Source organism: Penicillium vulpinum (assembly GCF_028829585.1).
Source record: "Penicillium vulpinum strain IBT 29486 chromosome Unknown utg000002l_segment0_segment0, whole genome shotgun sequence".
Taxonomy (NCBI): Eukaryota; Fungi; Ascomycota; class Eurotiomycetes; order Eurotiales; family Aspergillaceae; genus Penicillium; species Penicillium vulpinum.
Window position 1 is genome coordinate 2,149,200 of NW_026643242.1, and position 24,679 is coordinate 2,173,878.

The 24,679-nt window shown below is 46.4% G+C and overlaps 8 protein-coding genes across 8 annotated transcripts; 4 read left to right on the forward strand and 4 right to left on the reverse strand.

The window, feature by feature from the left end:
• Positions 1-608: 608 nt before the first annotated feature.
• Positions 609-2,060, forward strand: N7479_003868 (uncharacterized protein; the record flags this gene model as incomplete). The annotated part of the gene is made up of 6 exons (XM_057251565.1): positions 609-631; positions 910-1,000; positions 1,043-1,146; positions 1,194-1,354; positions 1,405-1,696; positions 1,754-2,060. The coding sequence occupies 6 exons, from the start codon at positions 609-611 to the stop codon at positions 2,058-2,060; spliced, it is 978 nt and encodes a 325-aa protein (XP_057110890.1).
• A 3,225-nt stretch (positions 2,061-5,285) lies between these two features.
• On the reverse strand, positions 5,286-5,802 carry N7479_003869 (uncharacterized protein; the record flags this gene model as incomplete). The annotated part of the gene is made up of 3 exons (XM_057251566.1): positions 5,286-5,489; positions 5,567-5,701; positions 5,764-5,802. 3 exons carry the CDS (start codon positions 5,800-5,802, stop codon positions 5,286-5,288), a joined length of 378 nt encoding a protein of 125 aa, XP_057110891.1.
• Positions 5,803-6,102: 300 nt separating this feature from the next.
• On the reverse strand, positions 6,103-7,651 carry N7479_003870 (cytochrome P450; the record flags this gene model as incomplete). Its single annotated transcript, XM_057251567.1, has 2 exons — positions 6,103-6,245; positions 6,292-7,651. 2 exons carry the CDS (start codon positions 7,649-7,651, stop codon positions 6,103-6,105), a joined length of 1,503 nt encoding a protein of 500 aa, XP_057110892.1.
• A 1,015-nt stretch (positions 7,652-8,666) lies between these two features.
• Positions 8,667-10,519, forward strand: N7479_003871 (uncharacterized protein; the record flags this gene model as incomplete). Its single annotated transcript, XM_057251568.1, has 7 exons — positions 8,667-8,777; positions 8,828-8,898; positions 8,945-9,058; positions 9,114-9,196; positions 9,244-9,645; positions 9,709-10,034; positions 10,085-10,519. The coding sequence occupies 7 exons, from the start codon at positions 8,667-8,669 to the stop codon at positions 10,517-10,519; spliced, it is 1,542 nt and encodes a 513-aa protein (XP_057110893.1).
• Positions 10,520-11,893: 1,374 nt separating this feature from the next.
• Positions 11,894-13,861, forward strand: N7479_003872 (uncharacterized protein; the record flags this gene model as incomplete). The annotated part of the gene is made up of 7 exons (XM_057251569.1): positions 11,894-12,088; positions 12,141-12,245; positions 12,306-12,530; positions 12,626-12,768; positions 12,844-13,246; positions 13,506-13,547; positions 13,595-13,861. The coding sequence occupies 7 exons, from the start codon at positions 11,894-11,896 to the stop codon at positions 13,859-13,861; spliced, it is 1,380 nt and encodes a 459-aa protein (XP_057110894.1).
• Positions 13,862-14,970: 1,109 nt separating this feature from the next.
• N7479_003873 (uncharacterized protein) lies at positions 14,971-15,362 on the forward strand (the record flags this gene model as incomplete). The annotated part of the gene is made up of 2 exons (XM_057251570.1): positions 14,971-15,204; positions 15,264-15,362. The coding sequence occupies 2 exons, from the start codon at positions 14,971-14,973 to the stop codon at positions 15,360-15,362; spliced, it is 333 nt and encodes a 110-aa protein (XP_057110895.1).
• Positions 15,363-18,893: 3,531 nt separating this feature from the next.
• N7479_003874 (uncharacterized protein) lies at positions 18,894-19,396 on the reverse strand (the record flags this gene model as incomplete). The annotated part of the gene is made up of 3 exons (XM_057251571.1): positions 18,894-19,178; positions 19,250-19,292; positions 19,332-19,396. 3 exons carry the CDS (start codon positions 19,394-19,396, stop codon positions 18,894-18,896), a joined length of 393 nt encoding a protein of 130 aa, XP_057110896.1.
• A 679-nt stretch (positions 19,397-20,075) lies between these two features.
• On the reverse strand, positions 20,076-22,622 carry N7479_003875 (threonine/serine exporter family protein; the record flags this gene model as incomplete). Its single annotated transcript, XM_057251572.1, has 1 exon — positions 20,076-22,622. The coding sequence occupies one exon, from the start codon at positions 22,620-22,622 to the stop codon at positions 20,076-20,078; it is 2,547 nt and encodes an 848-aa protein (XP_057110897.1).
• Between the last annotated feature and the right edge of the window lie 2,057 nt (positions 22,623-24,679).

A 24,679-nucleotide genomic window follows, 5' to 3' on the forward strand; every position in this document is an offset into this window, starting at 1 on the left:
TTTGGACTTTGTTGATACATGGGAGGCGGAGAAGGATTCTTTGGGTCCGGAATAAGGTATTCCCGAATAGCTCCGGTCCTTCTAAGCCGAGGTGAACACCTGGGCACCTCAAATTATGTAGTAACTTTTCAACACACACTTGCTCAACCTAGGATCTGATATGGGTGTAAATGGTAGCGACAATGGAATCATTACCTCGCAGATTTATATATGTTACTAATAGATATTTTCGTATATATATAATCTATGTTTAAATTTCGAGAAGCATGGACAGGAATCATTCCGAAGGTGCGTGGAGATCACTGTCGTCAAATCCATGGTCTCATTGTATATTCTGTACTCCGTAGTATATCATACAATATCATTCAATTATTTTCACCCTATGTGCCCTGGTAATGGAATAATTTTATGAGATTCAGCTATGCTGCTAAGGTACTAGTGCTGACACATGGCTGTGAATCCCGAAGTTGGCGTGCAGGCCAGCTGAAACAAACTCGTGTCTTCACCTGCGTGCGACCTGCTTTATGCTTATTTTTAGTTCCTTAACAACTTCGACTTTCCTTCGAATTTCCTCATCCGTTTGCATCCGAGATCCAAAGACGCCCTTAATGGTGGGCAAGGTAGATGACAAGTATGTTCATGCAGTGGCTGCCTAATACCTGACGTTTGTCGTTTCCCACTGACTTTTCTCTTTCTTCGCACCTCGTCAGATTTATTGGCCTTGCACTAGCGGTATTATCCTCAGTAGCAATCGGTTGTGTCGTCTTTTCCCTGTTTCAGACAGTTTACAGACACACTAACGATTGCGATGAGCAGGTTCAAGCTATGTTGTCACTAAGAAGGTTCGGCGCCTAGTCATATTCCGTGTTTTCTTCGATTACCACCCATGCTAAATATGATGATAAACAGGGGCTCATACAAGCAGCGGAGACATTTGGGTACACTGGGGATGGATTTGCATATATACGGAGTCCGGTGTGGTGGTGTGGAACAATCTTGCGTATGGCTATGAGACTCTACAGACATCTTTCGAGGCTAATAGACCTTGATCGTAGTGGTTGCTGGAGAGTTGATGAATACCGCTGCCTATGCATTCGCTCCCGCCGTGCTAGTCACGCCGCTTGGAGCATTGAGCGTACTCATTGGGTCAGTCCCCCAATTAATGATTAGACTCTCCCGCTAATCAGCTCCAGTGCATTGATGAGCTCACATTTTCTCAAGGAAGAGATCAACGTCCTCGGAAAACTCGGATGCGCTGCCTGCCTTTTGGGATCGGTGCTGTTAGTGCTCCATGCCCCGGGCGACAAGGACATCCAGACTATTGATGAGATTCTGCACTTGGCAATTCAACCATGTCGATAACCTTCCCAATGCTGTGATGTGAGCTCACTAACACATCTCTAGTCTTTCTTCTATATTGCGTATGCGTTGCAATCCTTGCAATTTACATTATCTGGAAAATCGCACCAATCCAGGGGCGAACAAACCCGTTGGTTTACATCTCCATCTGCTCTTCGGTCGGATCTGTGTCTGTCATGTCAGTCAAGGCATTCGGAATTGCGGTGAAACTTACGGCAGGCGGCGACAACCAATTCACCCATGCATCTACATATGTCTTCGCATCAGTTCTGGTGGTCACCACCCTAACCCAGATGAACTACTTGAACAAGGCAATGAGCGAATTTCCTGCATCGCTGTAAGTTCTCTTGTCTAATTCTGATAAGTCATAGCTGTTATACTTAATTCTTTACAGAGTAAACGCGATGTACTATGTTGGTTTCACAACATGTACCCTCTCTGCTTCCATTATCTTTTACCAAGGGTTAAACACTAGCAATTGGACCAGTATCATCTCAATGATATGTGGATTTCTGCTTAACTTTACGGGCATATCGCTTTTAACATTGTCCAAAACTGCGCCTTCCAATAAAGGACACATGGACTCGGTGCGAGGGATGAGCATGCGGTCACTGGAACTCTCTCACGGACAATACAACCACGTACGAACAAGTAGTGTGGAAATTGAACAAGCTCATAGGAGACGGTCCTCCGGAGTATAACCGGACGAGAGATCGTAACGGTGGTTTGAACTTTCGGATTTGATTTCTTTGTATATTATTATTTTCAGCTTCCTGCTGGGTACACGGGATAAGTTAGAATGGAGAATCTGCCATGCTGAAATTAGGAGAATACAAGACACCTGTAATCTCTCTCGACTTGCTCTGGCAGCAGTCGTGGTATCTCCAGGGCTGAGGATAACGTTGACGTCATCTACTCCTGGTGCGCGCGGGAGAAAATGTGAACTTGCCCATCAAGCGTGCAAATTGTAGCAGTGCGCTTGCAACCTCGAAGCCGCAAGAGCACAATGAAAAAGTAACAAAGCTCCTTTGAGAATGTGTATTACGTTCTGACTTTGCTCTCTTATCTTCAACAGGCTACCTTTTCCGTCTTGGGAATGTCGCCTGCCTCCAGCATAGTCTGCGGGTTGAGTAACAACTCTCCATAGTCGCTTCTGACTGGGGACTGGCTGTAACTATATGCTCACGGTATTGGCCAAGATCAAGTGGCATACGAGATTTTAGGCGAGCGACCTACCCAGCACTTTTGAGTAGGCCTCTGCAAAGCCCACAAAGCTCAAAGCCCAGCCCAACCCACTAATGGGTTGTTGGGCTTTGGGCCCATCCTTCGGGCCCATTTAGGCCCGTACTGGGCCCCATTATTTATCAAACAATACAAACATGCCAATCCATCGCAACTGCATAGGCTGTATATAAAGCTATACGTGAATCATCATATTCTTCATCTTCTTTATCTTCTTCTTCCTTTACAAATTTACAAGTAAATTTAGGGGATTGGTAATTTAACCCCCCCCCCCCCCTCTTAAAATAACCCCCCCTGCCTGAAGATGCTTGATTTTCCAGTACCGCCTTCCCAATTGGGTGCGGCCGATAATTCTGCCGTAATCTCTGCCACTCCATTTTATACTGCCGTATATTCTGCCACCACCATAGTAATTCTGATTTACATAGTAAAAAACCTTCCATTTTGATCAGAAAAAATTGTACAATTCATTCATTTCTGCATTGAACTACTTTAAAAATTCATTATGCTAGTTATCAGGTACCTCCCCGTGCGCGTCTTTCTCTACGACCCCGTCCTCGACCACGTCCTCCAGCCTTAGTATCACCATCACCAGTTTCACTACTGCTTGTTCCACGTCCACGTCCTCGTCCTCGTCCCTGCGCTAGCATATATTCGAATCCTGAAGGATCTCGTTGGGTGGATCGATCCTGGGTAAGAGGATCAGGTGAAGATCGCTGGGTGCTGCTTGGCTGGGTACTCTGTTGCTGGGTACTTGGGAGGTTTCTTGCACCTCGTGGGCGTCCTTTTCGGCGAGCTGGAAGTGAGTCCTGGACCAGAAGGATTGGATCAATTGGGGGGGCATTAACACTATCTAAGTGCCAATGCGGGTGATATAAGTCTGGTTCTAAACAACACCCTTCTGTATTGTATTTCTGAATGATATAAATGCACGGAAAACCAGCTGTTTCTTTAGAATTGCAACTGTATAGTAGTGGGACTGGTGGTTTATTCTCCGCTGGGGGGAGATACTTTGCGTAAACCTCCTTTGTAGGCTCAATTGCCCGTATAGAGATCCGGGTATAAAGGAGTTTGTAAAGCTGGGGGATACGTGCTGGTCTGCGAATCTTTTGGTTCTCAATTCTATGCTGGATCTTGGCGAACTGATAGTTAACTGACCGAGTAAAACTGCGAAGAACAACTAGTAAGTCGTTATTTGCGACATAGAGACCACTCTTAAGCAGCCAATACGCGCTCTCTGTACGAGAAGTAGCGATCTTATTCAAATAAAGGTACTGAGAGGTATAGCAATGGAGAAATCGTTCCGGGCAGTTATCAATCTATTTCTTTTGGATATATTCGAGGAGAGGGATAAAGAGGGGATCAGCGTATCGCTCTTTGAAATTACTCTATTGTCGGTCCTTCTCTTCAAATATAACAGCATATACGACTCGGTTCCAGCGGCGAAGTATCTTCTTCCACCGCTCTTCGGCTTTCTCTCGATCTTCTTAAGCTTCGGCGGGGGTAAGGCGGCGCGGGGGTTGGTCGCTGTTCGCTTCTCGACGGGCTTGGCTAACTTGATCAGCGAGAAGGGGGTATGCTTTCTTTAAGATATTCATATTGATATACTAAATACAAATCATATACTTTGTATCCGGAAAAACAACCTCAATTGCATTGATCAATGCTCCTTCCTTGTCCGTAAGGATCGTACGTGGGGGTGGAAGACCAAGGGCTTTATAGGCCTCGGCAAGACAACCTAGCATAACTTTATACGTATCGTCTTTCTCATCCCGTATAAATACAAAAGCAAGGTAGAACGTAGATCCAGTCGCTGCAAAGCCAACAATATCAAGCAGGGGGAGCCTATACCGATTTGTCTTATATATACAGTCTATAGATATAAGTTCTAGACCTGGCAGTGACCGCCAAGGCCCTAAGGAGGGTCTAAAGTCAGGATCCTAGACCCGCCAAGAAAATTATGTATACATAGCCTATCCTAAATAGGAAATAATATGCTTATAAACCATGTGTTATGTATATTTATGTAGAACTCCAGGTCTTGGCGGGTCGCTGGACCCTCGGAGGGTCCAAGGTCATGGACCACCCGGAGGGTCACTGCCAGGTCTATTGATAACAGGTTTGATGGATTTGAAGCTGTTGATAATGAAGGGATTGATGGAGTTTAATGGGTGAAAACCAGAATTGGAGTATCAATTTGTTTGATCTAGTCTATATGACAAAAGTGACTTAATTTTGTATAGGGTTTGCATACAAATTGTAGGTACCTGTTGTCTACTACTATTGTATAGGGAGTTTACCAGGAAGGCGGTGGATAAAATTAAAAGGCGGTGTGGAGAGCGGTAGGCAGATCTAGGTGTCGAGGCAAAAGCGGTACCCAATTAGGAATGTACACCTGATTTTTCAGGCAGGATGTTATTTTAAGAGGGGGGGGGGTTAAATTACCAATCCCCTAATAAGATACTAGAATTAGTGTTATATTCATATAATTCCTACTTTTTACCATGATAATTAAACATTTGAATGCTACTGAGTATACAGGTTGGAACATGCGTAAAATACAGTCCTTAATCAGCTACTTTATGTATGCCAAGATGAAATTTATGCAGCAGAATGGGCTTTGCAGAGGCCTACTTTTGAGTGTTAATAGATGCAAAAATCCAATGTACGTCAATTCGGACCCTTCATGCGCTGATAATAAGGCCAAGCATTACAAATAGCACCATAATAGAGGCACTCCCTCGTGAAATACGCGACATTCCAGCAGCGTTCCTCGCATCATTATCGATATTCAACGAGTTATTCCCAAACCCAACTGTCCGCAACCACCTCGCTGAAGAAGAATTCACATCCAGCACATCCGAATGATAAGTATCCAGCACCCCCCACTAAAGTGAATATGGAAATTCCCAAAAATCGATTTTCCGATGGTTGGATGTTGAGTGATGTTCTTGAGGAGCCATACACTCGCGCCGAATATACCGGACATGGTCAGGTTTGCCGTGCGGTCATCAAATGAAGCATTCATCGTCGGGAGCCGAAATTCTGACCAGTCTCTCGTATCCCACCATTGCTCTGTCCTTCTCCGAAGAGATGCAGACTGCAAGGCCCAGGAGGTAGAGACAGGTACGAAGTCCCGGCATGGAATACATGTTGATATACAAGTTCAAGAAACCGGAAAGATGGGAGGAATTTGGGCATTTGGGAACCAAATTGACTTGAATTGGTGTCCAGGGGCTTTCAAATCCATTGGGCTGAGGCTCGTGTCTGGAAGAGTATTGTGACAATAGCTTTGACCAGCTAAACCCTTGCCAAGCCTTCATTTCTACTCAACCAATCGGCCATTGCGGGGACTGAGAGGAGTCGATATTTTAAGGGGGAGCCAAGACCTTTGGTGAGACATGGCCAAGGCAAACAAAAAAAAGTCGATATATTGGATCAAATACTCAAAAGAATTCATGTTCCATGTGCCTTTTCATCATGAATCATCACTCCATCGCATCACTCATTGACGGGGGTAAACCTCAACATCAGCTTCCGCCCGCGTGGCAGTGAAATAAAGGCAAAATCCTGCTCGATGCCCTTGTCGTCTACAATAGAGGTCGTGTAATTTGAGTACACAGCCGCCATAACCAATTTGATTTCTGCACCATTAGTGTCTTCTCTAAAAGTCATACATGGGAAGCATACCTTGCAATGCGAAATTACTTCCCAGACACATGCGTCCACCGCTCCCGAACGGCCAGAACAGCCGCCTCATGTCGTGGATCTTGTCACCTGCCTCCAGCCATCGTTTTGGCAGCCATTCTAATGGACGCGGATAGACATCACTGATGCGGTGGAGGGAGTAGGCGGTTGAGCTGACCCTCACGCCGCCCGGGATATTGTCATACCCGTGCAGCGAAGTTCCTTTTTCTGTGGTGGGGGTAACGCGGGGAAGTTGGGCAGGGGCCGGGGAGTGAAGACGGAGGGTCTCGCGGACCATAGCATCCAACAGGGGGAGTGCGTCGATTGCGGAAGGAGAAGGAAGGATCTTCTCTCCATCTGTGTCCAGGTATCGGAGAGATGGAGATAATGTTAGTAGTTCCTTTCGCAGCTCGGCCTGAAGCTCCGGATGCTGCGACATCTCCCACATCATGTACGTGAAGGTAATGCCTGATGTTTCGTGGCCTGCAACCAGGTGGTCTAGCAGTTCGGATGCAATTGCTAGGTTTAGCGGACGCCGATCCTGCTCTTTCTGGATGAGTAGGCTCTGGTGCAGTTGGTCGTAGACGACTGGGTTCGTGGATGGCAGCTTCTCCTCGTCTCTGGGGCCCTTCTGTTTCTTAGACTCTTCCATCCGGTCGCAGAGGCCCAAGCACCATCTCTCAATAAAACCCATATATCGGTCGTCCCGGCTCAAGTACTTGAACTGCTCATACTCCTCCAACCACATCATCCACTCGGGAATATTCAACAAATACTTCGTCCCTTGCCTCAATCCAAACAGGAAAGAGGAGGTGAAGTCCATCCCAAGAGCCTGGCATAGTGGCAGCACATTCAACACCTCTCCGGTCTCCCCTGCCTGCTTAAGAATAGGCATAAACCGGCCCCAGAGCACGGCCTTTGCAATGGTGCGCAAGTCACTGGATTCCTGGAGAAATGACTTGGAGTAGGTCTTGCTCAGCATACGCTTCTGCTGGGCATGCGCCGCATTGTGCACCATGCCGACCATGTTTTCGGTGTTGAAGTTGACGAAGACATCATTGTAAAAGGCGTGTTTCTCGAAAGCGCCCGTGTATATTATTTTTAGGCCATGGAGAGAATTCACGCTCAGCTCCTTGGGGCCGAGACGGACGATTGGGCCATGCTTTTGGTGCAAGGCATAGATGGCGAGGACTTCCGTGCCTGTACTACGCTTGCGATCAATCCAATAGCTGGACAGTGGGGATGTGAAGTGGGCATTGGGGATGGAAGATAGTGGAGAGAGGAAATAAGGGTTTATACCATGGTGGTATATGAGAAAGGAGGTGAGGATGAGGATGAGGAAGGCGAGGATGAGGGGGATCATGGTGATGGATGAAGGTAAAGAGGAAGAAGATAGAATGCCAATCAAAAAGCGGTTATTTCAACATCGATCGTCCCACATGTTTTGTTCTCTTCCCATGCAAGGAGACTCCGCCAAAGCAATTTAGAAGGATTAGTTATACTTTGTATAAAATATTATATTATATATTAATTGAAGTCAAAGATACTCGGTAAAAACTTATGAAACATAAATATACAGACTAGTATGAAGGAAGCCAATCATTTTCTGAGTTGAACCGAAAACCAAGGCCCATCTACTCCATACTGTGTGTATATACATACTCCGTATGGAGTACTCCGTACAGAAAACTATATCTGGTCTTGGCATGATGATTAACTATTTCCCATCCATGGATACAGAGTAGGTACCGGGATTTACCGGACGGGACGTCCACGGGTGTGTTATGGCCAACTTGGAAGGGAGTGGATCTGCTGAATTTAACAGATCGGCGGTAATATACTACCTAGGTTTATCAAATCCCGTTAATTTACTTTGAAGACTCTCGGTTAGCAAAATTATCCAATTATGTATAAGCTAATTAATTGTGGCCAGAACAAATCGAAGTAAAGGGGTTTCAATATTAAGGGGTTTTAATATTATTAACGAGGGTTGGCTGTATATCTGCACGTCGACACATTAGAACGTTCGATTCCCCACACCTGGCGTGGCAATAACAGCCACAGTGGTCCCACAATCAACACGAAGCCCTAGCTCACACTAACCTGCAGAAGGTTGCAACCATGCCCCAATCCTGCTGAAGACCTTCCTTTCACTGCCTTAGCTGCCAAGAATGCAGACTCTGTTGGAGGCGAGCTGCTCCACTGTCGGACAGATGCGCCGGATGGATTCCACGAGGGCCGGAGAATATTCTAATGCCTGAAACCACGTTTCTTTTATAGTCCCACCATACCCCTGTCTTTTTTCTATATTAATCCTTCGTCGCCTTTGTTGTGTACATGTAAATATGTACTGGAACAAAGACCCTTCAACAGTCACCATGACCGTGGCCGAAGAGGCCCCATCCCCAGGACAGGTCGCCCCCAAATGGCGCGGCACCCGGGCCGACCAGGCCGATATGAGCGCTCTGGGGAAAGAACAGGTCCTACGGGTATGTCCCCCTAGTATTATGAAGCTAATGCATCTAAGCTGACCCTGCAGCGTAACTTCCGATTCGTCTCCATCGTAGGATTTGGCTGCACGCTGATCGCCACGTGGGAGGTTGTTTTAACGTACGCTATCCATACCTACTTTTTGGTTCAATGACTGATGGTCTAGTCTACTGGCGCAAGGTCTGACTGATGGAGGAACGGCCGGTTTGATCTGGGGTTTCCTTATCGTCGCTGCTGGGTTCCTTCTAGTGTTCCTGAGTCTGGCCGAGATGGCATCCATGTGAGTCTACTCCGTACCCATTGAGTATACCCTGTACTCCATTCTGATCCTTCAGGGCTCCCACATCTGGCGGACAGTACCATTGGGTATCCGAGTTTGCCCCTCCTAGCTGCCAGAAATTCCTCAGCTACATTACCGGTAAATTCTCTTGTTTCCCTTGCTCGTCAACCATGCTAATTATGTAGGCTGGCTGTGCGCTCTGGGCTGGCAATGTGCTATCGTGTCGATCGCCTATTTGGCTGGAACTATTATCCAAGGCCTGATCGTCCTGAACAACCCTGACTACGACATGCAGCGGTGGCACGGCACCCTACTGGTGATCGCCATCACCTTGTTTTCGATCATATTCAATACCTTCTTAGCCAAGCGACTACCCTTTGTAGAGGTGTTGATTCTGATCCTACATGTGTGCGGCCTATTTGCCATCATGATTCCCCTGTGGGTGCTTGGCCCTCGCCGCAGCGCGAAGCAGGTATTTACCGAATTCAACAACGGCGGTGACTGGAACAGTGCTGGGACTGCCACACTCGTTGGATTCTCAACCACCATCACAGCGCTGATTGGATATGATTGTGCGGTGCACATGTGTACGTCTCTCTCTTTCTCTTTCTAAAATTGACCGTTTTTTTTTTTTTGCTAACAGTATACAGCGGAGGAGATCAAAGATGCGTCTGAGACTTTGCCAAAGGCGATGATCACCTCTGTCTGTGTCAACGCTGCCTCCGGTTTCGTGATGCTGGTGACGGTCTGCTTCACTCTGGGCGACATTGATGATATCCTGGCCACTCCAACGGGGTACCCGTTCATGCAGGTGTTCTACAACGCGACGGAGAGTCTCCCGGGAACCAACACCATGACCGCCATTCTGGTGCTGACTCTGACAGCGAGTACAATCACAGAAGTAGCAACGGCTTCCCGCCAGTTGTGGTCTTTTGCGCGTGACCGCGGTCTTCCTTTCTCCGATTTCTTCGGATATGTACGTCCACCCCCTGCATTATCTACGTTTGACAACACTAACAGGACTAGGTAAACCCCGGCTGGAACATTCCCTTGAACGCCGTGATGGTCTCATTGGCAGTGACGGTGCTCTTGTCGCTCATCAACATCGGATCTACCACCGCGCTTCTCGCCATCGTGACCCTGACCATCGGTGCAATGATGTCCTCGTATATTATCACAATTACCTGTCTGCTCCTCAAGCGTATCAGAGGCGAGCCCCTCCCACCACACAGATGGACGCTCGGCCGGTTCGGCATGGCAATCAACATCGGGGCGCTGTGCTTCCTGTGCCCGGTGTTCGTGTTCGCCTTCTTCCCGCTAACCTCGACGGTGGAACCAGACACCATGAACTGGTGCGCAGTGATGTACGGTGGGATTATGATCATCGCGGTGGTGTACTATGTGTTGCGGGGACGGCACCATTACATCCCACCCGTGGCGCTGGTGAACCGAGAGATTTAATCTCTATCCCCGTGTAATTTTTACGTTAGAGAGAGAGGAAAAGTAATTCGATATGTTAATAGTTGAGAATAATTACATGGACGATCTTAATGGAATGTTGGGTGCAACTATCGTAAAGTTGAGGGTATAGTGGAGTGCTCGGAAAGAACAAGTCCGAGCGATGAATATTCGAAGAGTCAACGGAACTTCCGTCTGAGTACGGAGTACTCCGTATATCTAGGAGAGGAAATTAATCAAAGGGCTAATCAAGCCTGGATGTTAGCGAGCAAAACTACACATGAATACCCACATGGATCTGAAACGAGTTACTCCATACATAGATACGTCCATACATATGGCTTCGTTGCAGCGGATCTTTCCGATTGGGCATCACCAAGTTAGGGATAATGTCAAAAGTTCTGTTGACACTACCCATATCGCTAACAAACTCGCGATTTTTAGCTCTTTTTTTTTTTTTTTTTTGTTTTGCTCTCTACAAATGTATATGACAGGTTAGGTCTTTTTAAAATTTTATATGTCAATATATATATTTTTTTAAAAAAAAAGGATGTACAAAGAATAATACACCTTTCTCCGTTGACTTTTACGACAATGTTACTACGTTGTATGGCGCCATACTAAAACACCGATGAAGTCTCAGGTCCGCTTTTATATTCATTACTCAATCATGAGAGATATATTGTACGGAGATAGATGCGTAGTATATCTAATGCTTTGAAAAGTGGTTTTTTTCTTTTTACAAAAAAAAACAATCATTAGTATTATCAATTTAGTGAGAAACTAGAGTTGTACTCCGTACAGAGTAATGCATACTACAAGGGAGACTTTTCAAGGCCATACTATTAATTAATTAAGTACAAAATAGTCAGCTAAGAATAACGGAAGAAAATATCTGGTCGTGTGCATAAGCCGAATTAATTAAAATATTCCAAGGTTAAGGTGGAGTAGCTAGTAACATCCAATTAGCTAAGTGAACTAGATGAACTAGATGAACCACTTGGCGCAATAGAGTTGCACCATATGGAGCCTCAATGGGGGCCAAAACCTACTCTTCTTAAAGTGTAAAGTCCACGGGTGTCTCCAAGATTATCTAATTAATACAGAAAACTGTAACTAGTTACTTTGTAACATACTCCGTAATCGGATGACCAGATCGAATACATTAAACTTAATCTATCAGGCGGATTAGATCAGGAATTTAGCTGTCTCAAAGGAGACACTCATAGTCTCGTTGAAAAGTGCCTAAATTCCTTTTGTCCTGGCAGTCATGGAATTGCCATCTTCATGATCGTTCATTATTGTCCCTTTTCATTTCCTGTTAGACTATATTCCCTGAGACATCCAACCTCCCAGACCACGATTTTGTCTGCCGCAATGGCCGTCAAAGTGCCCCCTGGCCAGTCGCCGCCTTTCGAGACGATAGACGATAAACACCATGCTGGTATCATAATTATCACCGGCGCCATCTGCCTAGTAATATCCCTGGTCTGTCTGCTAATCAGGGTGTACGTGCGGGCATTCCTCAATCCGCCATGGGGAGCAGACGATTTTATCCTGTTAGGAGCAACGGTACGGAAGTGAGAGAAATTGACCTGTCCTGTAAATGAGGCTAACGGGATAGATCTCCGCCATTGTCGAGTCAATCATCATCTTTCACGCTGCGAGCATCGGCTTCGGAACGGACGTATCACTCCTCACCCAGAAGGCCGTTGATCGCATACAAAATGTATTCATTACCAAACGCCCCACCCAATTGGATTTCCAAAAAAAATAACCGACAACATAGTCCCTCCTCGCGGCCGATATCCTCTATCTCTTAACCCTGTACCTCTCAAAATGCTGTATCATCGCCATCTACTTGCGCTTGACGCCCCGTAGGCGTCACAAGAGTATCCTCTGGGCCACGTTTGGGCTCAGCACGGTCGGAATTATCGTGTCGATACTGGTTATCGCAGTTAACTGCGAGGGAAATAGGCCGTGGATTGTACCTGGCGAGCAATGTCCTAACATGGTATGTCTAAGATTGCATAATAGCCAACCGTTGTCTGAAAGACTATCGTGAACTGAACAAACGAACATGGAATGAAATATACTAACGGGCAAAAGTTCCCCCGCTGGCAAGCCATCACTGCGCTCGACATCTCGACAGAAATCTTACTATTTGCCTTTTGTGTCGCCCTAATCTGGGGTCTTCAGATGCACATCTCGCACAAACTGGTGATCATGATATCCTTCGCCGCGAGACTACCGTGCGTGACTCTATTTCCCAAACGTTCCTTCCCAGCCCATTGCATCAAACTAACACAGATCTAACTGATACATAGCCTAATAATATTTTCCGCTCTCCACCTCTCCACCCTCAAAGACTACACAACAACCAAAAACCCAACCTTCGCCGCAATCAGCCACATGATCTACACCCAACTCCAACTCAATTACACCCTAATAGCATGCACGGTCTTCTGTCTGCGTCCCTTCATGAATGCCCTCACAACATCCTACGGCACAGCCGGCGATGCCAACCTCGGAAGTAGCAGTGGCGGCTACGGGCACGGGTCCGGGAGACGGGGGAATACCAATCCCTACGCGTCGGGGCGGTCGCAGGATTACGAGATGGGGGGTGTGAAGGGACGACCCGGTCGGCGGGCGAGTGGCTTGTTCAGGGAGAGGCCAGATGTGGGGGATAGGACAGAGAACGGGACAGTCTTTTGTCAGGCTGCGGGGGCCGTGAGTTCAGGGGAGGGGAGGTCTGAAGGGGATGGGGGAAGTACGCGCAGTGGTGGGAGTGATAGGAGTACGAGGATGATTATTCGGAAGGAGGTGGAGTATTCTGTCTCCGTGGGGCATTCATAGATCTTTCTTTTTGTTTGGATGGGATACAAAAGTGGTCGGCCCCTTATGTGGCCTTGTCGAGTCTTTTTAATAGTTCTTTTAAATATTTTCCCCTTCGTATGTGGGACATACAGAATTAACATTTCCCACCTAGGGGCTGGACAACATCATCAAGCCTTCGGGATTATCTGTTGAGGTATTTCAATTGAAAGATTGATCAGCTATGTGCCGAGAACTTGGAAGGAACAAGTCGAGGTTGCCATCAAGTCTGCATTCGTCGAACTGCATGATGAGATCACACACGATGCTCTATCCGCCATCTACGAGCCAATAGCCCATGCAGAGGCCATGTGTCGAATTGCGCCGGCAGTTTCAGAATTGTGTGTCCTTTCAGCTTTGTATGACGCAGGTGGTTCCGCTCTCCATTTTGCCGGTACTGGCGGCTTGCGTGCGGTCCTTGGCATCAACAAGACGAGCCAGAAGCAAAACGGCACACTGGTTACAACATAGAGGACATAGCATGATCAAGGGCGGAACACCCAAATAGAGACTACTTGGTCTCGCCTTCAGATTGACTTCTAAGGTCACATGTCACCCGTAGCTTTGGTGATGTGTTTGCATTGTGCACAACAGATAAGTCACGCTCGTCTCAACTGTGCTTTCATAGATGCGGATTGGAAAACTATCATATCGAATCACAATAACCATCCTTTGAGTACTGTGGAAGATTTGAATCCAGAAAGAACATTTGCTATCGGAGAACTTGGGGAAATTTTGACTTGAAAGTCAGCACAAAAAAAACGGCATAATTCTTATCCCAAGCAAGCTACGGGCATTATTTTACAAAGACTATCTCTACGCGAATGAAGCCATCCAATACAAACATCCAGATAAGACGTGGTAGTGCTCTATCTACAGGGTATCTTTATGTACATGTTGAATCTAGAGAGATAAGTATCCAATAAAGCAATGTATATATACTTCATGTTAAACGCTCCAGCTTCCTGTAAGATGGGTAAGAGTGAGGTGAAGGGAAACTCGCTTTAGTGACGCGTTGGCTTCCCAGCAGCCTGGCGGCGTATCCACCGAGGAAAACATGGCGGATCCCAGCCTCACGCAGTATGTGAGCAAGCTCACTTGCTGCAGCGTCGAGGTGGATTAATCAGATGCAAGAGGTTCCATTGTAAAGGATATTGAGAATACAGAAATTATAGCTGTGTTGCATGTGGTTGAATAGAAAGCAAATGTGAGAATGGATGAGGAGAAGAAAAATATCAAATTGGATAAGAGAATTCAGAAGGAAATTATCAATCTGCTTGAAGGCATGAGAGGCATGGCAGGTAGATAGTGGAGCGGTGATTGAAACGCAAACCGACAGGGTTGAATATTTCACTTAAACTTGACCTCAACTCTTTACTCTACCCTATTCTAGCAGCTTATGAAAGCTCAACCTCAAAGTACGTCCTCATCTAGCCGCTTCAGATATTCCCAGGACACAATTTGTTCTTTGACTATGGAGACCCGAAATATCGAAAGTTCCTCAGCCTCCGCAGCTTCCTCAGGTGTCGTTGAGACTATGGTAGTCTCCTCGACTGATGTTGACAACGAGTACCATCAAAATGCGGACGAGCTCCAAGAACCCAAGCATCTTCTACCAAGATCAACTCCGGGTTCCTAGCCCCTCACTCGACAAAGGTGAAGAGCCCAACCAGCATGAAAGCCCTGACGATCCCGGAATACCCTACAATTATCGGATCACGACAGCTTTGAAAGCACTTTCGAATAAGAACATCACACTGGTAGAATACGGGGCTCATGTTCAGTTCAGATTTGGTTACGAGGAGGTTCCAGTGGTGAGTGGCAAATTCAATTTATCTTGAAAGGAATAGCTCTGTGAACAAGATTCCCATAGGTTCTGGAATGGGCAGTGCCCGATGAGCAGCTATCGCTAGCTTCACAGATCCTAGCCGAGCATAACTTCCCCTGCCTCTTCACAAGAACTCGATCGTAGTTTGGATACTGAGACACCGGATGTTTGTGGCACAGCTTAGATAGTGCAGGCTAGATGTGTGTGCATCTTCTCCCGCTGACGCTGGTTGGTTTTACACTTGAGGAGACAACCGAGATTCCCTCAATGTTTGTCCCCGAAATCATGATTCTTACCCCAAAACCTCCTCGATAAATGCTTTCCTCAATTCAACATCTTCGAAGCTCCGAATTGGTGACGGAATTGAAAAGGACCTCTTAACTTTCACAACTTCTTACATTCTCCATGGCCCGCCTGCGAATATTAGTCCCGAGCGTCTTCCTCGTCTTATAAAGGAGGAGAGCGAAGGAGAAAGGCTGAAGAAGTTGGATGAAGGGGTCAGATAAATGAAGGAATGGGACTGGGGCAACGTCGAGGAAACGGACTTGGCTATTGCTGAGCGTGTCATTCGTGATTGCCGGTACGTCGGAAAGCTGACATATATCACTCGGAGTTCTGCAAGCCCTTGCACAAGTCCAGAGCCTGTCTCGCTCATTAGGTGATTTTTGTGTGTTTTTTATAGCATATACCTTTCGAGTATTCAAGATTTCCGGCCATAAACCAAGTAAAATGCGGCTGTATTTGATCTGTTTTTTTTCTTCTCTTCCCATTCTTCGTTATATCCATCCCATGTTACCACTAGGCAACCGATGATGGGATTAATATCAAAATCAAAAACCTTGGAAACTCCACGGGTATCAATATCATAGTGCGCACGTACGCATCCTATATGTTCAATCTAGATAAAATCCTTCTATTATAGAAGCGACCAACTGGATCCGCTTTTATACTTGAGTTTCCAATGGCAGGAGATACAAAAACGTCAAAATTATTGAAATCACAAACCTCTAGTCAGAATCCCACTCCTATCATCGGCAGGGTTTGAGATCCCACTTCGCTCAAGAGCCCCTTCCTCCGAGGTCGACGTGTAGCGAAGTTGATTTTCTCAAGATCTGGGGAGGGGCTTCGCAGGATTCTAACTGCATAAAATAGTGAAATTTCGAGTATCTAAAGAAAAGACCACTGAAGATACAGGGATAGTCTGCATAAGCGACCGACTAAAGGTTTCTTGTATATGTAATGTTGAAGATGAAGCATGAGATATATTTCTCGGTCACCTAACCACATATGTAATCTTTTTCTGAACATGACCCCTATAAAAAAAACACAAAAAAAAACCCCTTTTCACTTATTATAAAAGCAAAAAAACAAAACAAAACAAAACAAACGAAGAGTAAGAACGAAGATTGAAATCAGTAAGATACCAATAGGCTAAGCAGATTGAAATTCAAAAAGAAAAAAATAGTTTCCCTGGGAATCGAACCCAGAACCTTTCCGGAACACTCGCTATAAACAGCGATTGTTAACGGAAAATCATAACCGCTAGACCAGGAAACTGTTGTATGAAAGAAGAGTCAGATTAACATATAATGACCAGATCCTAAGCTACATAATTTGTTCCTGAACAGTTGTAGTGCTGGAGCACACAACACTCAACCATAGTAACCCCTGAGCGGTCCCCGGATTTGGTGACTATTCAGGTATTATTTATGGTCTAGATAATTCTAGGATACATGATTGAGAGAGGGATTACTGGAATACTCTGGTAAAAACCTCTTGAATTGTGCGTGGAGAGAGAAAGGAAACTATCTACATGGGAGGAAAGACTTTGATAGGTGGGAGCAAACCAGCGAGGTCACGTGACCTGCAACAATGATAAATGAAAGGCATAGTCATAGTTGTTCGTCATGAACATCCTCGCACGATAACCTATTCTTTCTTCACTTGCTGAGATCAAGTCAACTAAGGTGGAGTGAATCTATCCAAATCCAGCTCCTCTTTCGTCGGTTTTCGGGACCAGATTCGTCGCCTGTCAAGTTTCAGTTATCCACAAGGAAAGATATATGCAAATGGGAAACCCAGATAAGGTGATAAATATGGTGGCTCGGATTAAGGACCTCAACGCGAGCCTTTGCGACATAGACCTGAACCTCCTCCTATCTGTGGTATACCGAACGTGGTGAGAAAGCACGTGGCCCATCCTTCCATCCAATATAGACCCTGCTTCAAGCGTTTCAAATTGTTGCTCCTCGGCTGGACCCCTATCTTTGTCAGAATGGATTCGTTTGCCATTGAGGTATTAGAGGATTAGAGCGAAGTACCAATATTGACCTTCTTTGAGCGTCTGGTATCTAGAAATCGAATAAGCGCCGGCCGTGCATTGCACCAGAAGGCATACCGCCGGCCATTTTCGATCGCACCACAGGAGATTGTGAATTTGATAGAAGTAGTTTGTCTGTTGGGATATTACTTTTATAAATCTTGTTGTTTCAGATGCAACCGCATAATTGGTAAACTTAGGAGTGAAAGCCGCTCGGATTATCATCATCGTCACAGAGCGCGTATAGATCGCGATTCTGAAATCCGTGGAAACAAGAGACTGAGCGAATCAAACTGTCTTACGACCGCAAGCTTTTCTTCTGGCATGGCTATCAGAGAACGGCAAGATTTAAAATATACAAGATACAAAGACAAATGAGAATGTCCCAAGTCGTGGCTAATAATTGTACTTTGAAAGAATAGGACTGGTCCAAAACATATGGAGTCGGCTGTTGCTAGAGTTCGTATCCAGCCATCTGGATTGGGATTTCATATCCCTCGGGTATAGTAGGTATAGCTTAAATGTACTCCGTACATATATAATCCTCATGTGTGACTCCTAGAATCACTATATTATTATTCTCCTTTCACCTTTCATAACCATAACAAGGCCAAGTGAGTTGCTTAATCGTTCTTGAAAATTTATACAATGGAGAATGAATAGTATGTAGTGAAATATCAGGGGTCGTGGATACTTAGTTCCCATGTGGTTGACAGGGAATAATAGGCTGACTAGGGCCATTAGTGCCCTCTAAATTGTGGCATTTTCATTTCCATAGGATTTGAATTAGTAAATAGTTGTGCTAACAGTCCCAGCTAACGAACCTATGAGATATTCTCATTATAATTGCTGTGTAGTCCATCCATACAGTTTAAGTCCTATACTTGAGCGGTTGGGCTCAAACGTTGGAGCTACGTTTCATTCGTATAGGTAGTTGGAATCCGCAAAATGCAGATCAATTGACTGGGCATCTAGGACTGGTCTAAGCGCTTATCCCAGCCAGTATCTCCTGTTCTGGCTATCATTTGTTGCTTTGACAGCTCTGAGAAGATTAGACCAATTGCAGATCTGTTGAAAGTGGACATGAAACGAGATGGAAGACATATATGGCTTACGCCGTTTCCGAAAAGTCACACCCAGAGACTGGGATTTCTAAAGCATGATAGTAGGGTATCTCACTTCCATGTCAGATCTGTCCTCACAATGCTCTCAGTTGATTCTCAAAACAGACATGATGATGCCTTCAAGGTAATAGTCTGTGTACTTATACAGTTGTGGAGGACTCGCCAGCGAGACCCCACCGATCTCAGAGCTCTCATCTTTCCCCCTCTCCTCCCCCTTCCCCCCTTCCCCCCTCACCACCAACCCCAGAACCACTGTCCCACGCTCACCCAGAACGTGGGAGGAACTTCCTCCACATTGAAAACCTCACGCAGGGGAGACTGCACGCGCCGGAAAGTGGATTGGCGGCGGCGGCGGCGGCGAGTCTTTCCCGAGGCACTGCCAAACTTGTGCTTGGCAATTTGCTTTTCGCACACGGCGAGCTTCTCGTTCAACTCCCGCTGCATTTGCTTCAAGCCCTGGTAGGTGACCAGCAGCTTGTGGAGGTCATTGAGGGCTGGCTTGCACTTCTTCCTCGCCTTGAAAGCAAACACATGTCAGTTTCTGTATAGATCTTATATGGATTGACTAAGGGAATGACAGGTCTCACCCGCGAGGAATCATGCTCAGCTGAGCGCTTTCTCTTTCTCACGCTCGACGGCTGTTACAGGTTAGAACTTGCGCTTTTATACCAGGGGAGATTGGGGAGGGAACTTGCCAGTGAGGGCCGTTCATATTCGTTCTCGTTGGCATCCATGTTGGTTCTTATGGGGGATGTGAAAATTGAGGTGGACATGAAAGAAATTAAAACAGACCTGATACAGCAACCTTGGCTGGTTTTATATCGTGACACAGCAGGCATCACACTTGAGAAGTTGAATAGCTATTGTGCTCATTATGTAGGTTAATACTATGAGATGTCACCTCTAATTCACCAGATCAATAATGAGAACATTCAATTCAATGGAGACAATGGACACCAAGAAAAGCCAAGATCCTTGGACAATAATTTGATTGAACAATAATTTGATTGACGATGTTTTTGTTGAAAATTGAAAAGCCTTGGGAAATTGTTTGCCTTGGGCAGATTTTGGGGTATTCATTTGGCAACGCATTTGGCGACACCCGTAACAATGTGTCACTGTGATCAGATAGCACCGACACGAGGCAAGAATAATCCACTGTTTTTCAAGTTTTATATATGTATGGTTGTTGGTATCTTGTTCAAGTAGATCAAATAGATCGTGAATGGTTATCAATGTCTAAAAGTGATATCGCTAAATGACACTCCCACGAGCATGAAATGCAGCTGTAAATCCCAAACGCTGAATGATGAATGACGCTGATAAACCGAAATAGAAAGAAAAGAAAAAAACCGAAACATGACACACATATGATAGAAATATGTTCAAAAATATGCAAATGCAAATAAATAACTAGAAGCTGAACAGACCAGTGCGCTTCTTGCCGTATGGGTAGACAACCAAAGCCGCGATAAACAGTCCGACTGTGATACCAATCGCGACTTGGATCATGCCGAAACCGAGACTGGCAACTGAGGTTTCTGAAATAGTATTGGAACCCGTACTAGTGCTATTTTTGTCGAGGTTCTGACGAACCTCGTCGGCGTATCTGATACCAGCAATCAAAGACCCACTAGAAGCAAGGCCAGAAGGGACCAGCACAAATATACCGGGAAGAATGGCGGTGGCGGCATGGCCATGCCAGAGACGACTGTACAAATTGCCTAGAACACCAATGGTGAATGCGCCGACAGTGTTGGCGACTTCTGAATTGCTGCCGAGCTTGGTGGTGCTGAAATAGTTGGCCACGTAGCCGGACAACGCAATGAACACCATGACGGGCATCTGCTTCAATTTTCCGTGGTTCACAATGGCTAGGAAAATAGCGTAGACAGCCACGAAAGGGAATGTGCGGACATAGATTGACCCGTAGACTTCCATGCCTGAACATGTGGATGCAGATGTCGCATTGCCATCCATCAGCCCGTAGATCGTAGTCCCCACTGTGATTCCATAGCCCAAAAATAGGGAGTAGATAATCGCATACACCATGCGGATCGAGCCAGCGATGATCTGGTGAGATTGCAGTTCCAGACTGCTACAGAGGACCATGAATCCAGGGAGAATTAGAGCGATGGATGACTGTGCCATAGCGGAGAAGCAGAAGAGTGTCTCGGATTTACCGTTGCGGGTAACCATGATACTGCCAAATGCGCGTGCAAGGAAGGAAGTCACAATGGCAGCGGTAACCTCGAAGACGTTAGAGTAGAGGGTAGACCGTGGCGCGAGAACGTGCTGCATCAGTCCAACAATGCAACCGAGACAGAAGATGATGGGCATATCGATCGGTCGCGCCATGAAAGCGAATGGGCCGACAGTAGCACTAGCAAGACCGTAGACTAGGACCAACATCCATTTATTGACTCGCGGCTTGCGTTGCATAATATCGTCTAGTTCTTGACTTGCCTCTTCGACACCGATAAGATCGTGAACAACATTCTTATAAACGTTGTGGGTATCAGCAAGGCGACCAAGGTCGACTCCTTGCACCATTCGCACGAGCTTGACTTCGGCCGTGCGTGTGGTAGGATCATCGAAGGACATGATCATGCAGCCGGGCAGATATAAAAATTGGCCCGACACTTCCAGGACCCGGGCAGTCATCTGCATATACTCTTCCAGACGATGGGTCGGCGCACCGTATCGCATAAGCGCACGGCACAGTTGCATGATGTACCGCTGACGTGCGATGATCTCTGCGATATGGACGGTTACACGAATCTCATCCTCCAGACGGGTCTTCTGTTTCTTGTTCTTCCGTTTCTTATGTTGCACACCCGGAGCAGCCTCTGCCGCAGCAGGCAGACTAGCAGTACTGAGGTTCATGGAGGCATTGATCAGCGACGCGGTGGACCGATGGGCCGATTTCTTGTACCATTTGAGCTTCTCCTTGCGCGGGGTCGCGGAACCCGAAGCTGGCATGGACGCAGGGATAGGGGGCGAGAGGGAACCCTTCTTTGGAGTGGAGACACCGGAAGACACCTGTGTCTCGCTGTCGGAATCATCGGTGATGACACTTTCCGGACGTGAAGAACCCCAGCCCCCGTTCTGTGCCGCCTGAAGCCTCAGAAGCTGCGACAAGATACCGCCGCTACCGCTGACTCCACTGGATCGTCTTCGCTGAGTAGTGTCCTTCTCTGGAGTTGTCTGATCAGAACGCTGGTATGCGCCCTTTGGTTTCCGCTTCCGAAGCTGATCCTCAACCACGGTCATGCTGCGGACCAAACGATGAGCCTCGGCGCTAGGGGGCGACTCAGTAAAATTCTCGCCACTTTCCAATGCGCGCTCTCGATCGGCGTCATAACGAGCGCGGCGCTCCTGCATCTCCTCAATTGGGATGTCGATGTGAAAGTCATCTGGATTGTAGTCGGCGTTGAGCGGCTCGCCCTCATCCGGGGAGCGACCGAGGCGTTCCGTCAACCGGCTAGTTTTCTGTCGCAAAAGATGACCGGTAGCTCTGAATCTGTCACGGGCCGATGTGGTACGGTCCATATGACCGTGCATATGACCCAAGACATCATGTTTCTCCGACTCGCTAAACTCTTCGGGGGTGTGCACGTTGGCGAGGCCAGAGCCGCGGCGGGAATGTGTGGGGGCCGGCGGGTTGATAGGTCCGGATGGCGGGACTTGGCTACGGCCTGGGAGCGGTAGTAATGGGCGCGATGAAGGATGTGAAGCAGATTCATTTTCATTTTGGCGCAGACTCATTGAGCGAAAGCGAACTCTATGAGATCGGTCGCGACGGCTTGGTGGTGGCTCGGGTGCGGCATCATATTGGTTGGCATCAACAGTGTCCTCACGCGCGAGGCTTTCGCGATCGCCAGGATTGGGGGTGGTTGGAAGAGGATATTCTGCGTATTCTTCATTTGGACTGGGATGTGGATTGGTGACGCCCGGCATGAAGGGAATTTGGGTGAGCTCAGTGGCTCACGGGAGATTAGCCGATAGCTGCAAGCCTTTATGCAAGGCACACGGCACAACGAATAGAAAGAAGAAAATTGATGAACAAGGTAAAAAAGGATAGAGGAATATAATAAGAGAAAAGGATTCTCTTGAGGCTAGAATAATAGAGAGGTTAGATCAGAATTAAATGGCAAAACAAGAATTGGCGCAGACACCAGAATAATTATTTCCTCAAAAGCGGATTTTCTCGTTAGAGTAGTTAAAATAGTCTATAGGCTTTTTTTTTTTTAAGAAAAAAGAGGTCTAGATCTAATGAAATCATCGTACTTAGTACTTGTGACTTATACCCTTTTCCCTTATACTTCATAGGCCTAACCCTAACTTTACTCTTAAACCAACCATATATTATACATGGATAACTGACATCTCTCCCCCCTATCATTAGTCCACCGGGAAATAGAAATCATTCTAGAGTTTCCAGAGTTTCTAGAGTACGTACTACTTGCACATCACCGTGGTGTGGATCTTCTAGTGTGGCGATCTTATTATATCCAGCGATATTGGCACCGAGCCATCCGGGTCTAAAATGGTTCGTGCATCTTGCAAAAGACTCCATACCGATTTTATATAGTCTAGAAATGCTTTGTTTTTCTTTTCAATTCTTTTTTTCCTGATCTATTTGAGTTTTTCGTTTTCATCTACCTTATCTTAACAGAATTAACCCCTTAGGCCGCGTTCAGTCTGCCCGAAGCGTCGATCCTGACCCACGTCTTGATACTTTGCAGCCACCTCCTGAGAGTGGATTGGAAAGAATTAGAATACCAGAATCCCTGACTTCTCACTGCAAATTTATATGATCAACAGGGAATCTTGGAAAGGAATAACGGATGCCAGACTTATAGATAGAAGCATGACCCACCGAATCCAACAAGATTACGAATCGAGAGCCGATGGCCAAGCACGGCCGCCACCCGGTGGGGTAAAAAAAAAGTAGGCGTAAATCTGTGCGGTTTCACATGATTCTATGATCGAGGTCGAGAACCCTCCATCGCGCTATCTTGTATCAAGTACGGAGTACTCCGTACATACATAGTAGCTTTGCTTTCTTATCTCATTACTCCCGAGGTCTGACCGCGACCCATTTGGTTCAAACCCCATTGAAATATGCCACGCGTGGAAGCAAGCCATGCAACTTGAGGAGAAGGGACAAGCCACCAGAATGCGGTCCGAGCTGCCGCCCTTGATCCACCCTCACAGCCATGCCAAATCGCCGAGTGCGAGGCCCAATTCCTCCAACCAAAAAAAAAAAAAAGTATGTTGTACAACATTCCGACAACACTTAGAGCACAACTGCATGTAGAGTGTTTAGTGGGGCGTCTCCGACACAAATTTTGCGAAAAGGTGGTGACATGGTGGCATTGGGGGCATGGTAAGAGGCGTATCCCACCCGTAAAGGATATTCCAGGCGACGGCAAAAAGCCAGCCTGATGGGGAATGTGGTTATTGAGGCTGTTTTGTATGTCTTAGTCTCGCAATTTCGCTTGCCTGTATCCAGAATAGTCAGTGAAAGTCCAAGTTAATCCCCGGTCCGATGCAATACGATTGGCCAAGAGCCGCAATGGATCCTGTGGTGATAGGTTTGCCACCACCAAAAGGGGGCAAAGATAGCCCGAGCTAGAGCTAGCCCGAGCAAAAGCGAAAGACTTGGGAATTATGATGCACAGGCAAACAAAGGCAAACAAAAGCAGGAACTGAAGGATATGCGATATGAAATTGCATCTGAGGTGAAGTCGTGAAGATCTGGAGATTCCGATCCTCACTACGTCAACGGGCGGTACTTCGGGTATATTTTTTTATCTGGCAGAAAACTATGAAATCATCTGGATAGTCACTTTATTATGTTTTGGAGAATATTATTAGACACTATATAAAATAAAAGCATGACAGGTATCTAAACATTTCCAAGGTTCGCATTCATTGATACCGTGACTTCAAGGGCGAAAACCGAGTCAACTATGGCGGCAATCTGCTTACCGTGGAATTGATGAGCCGCG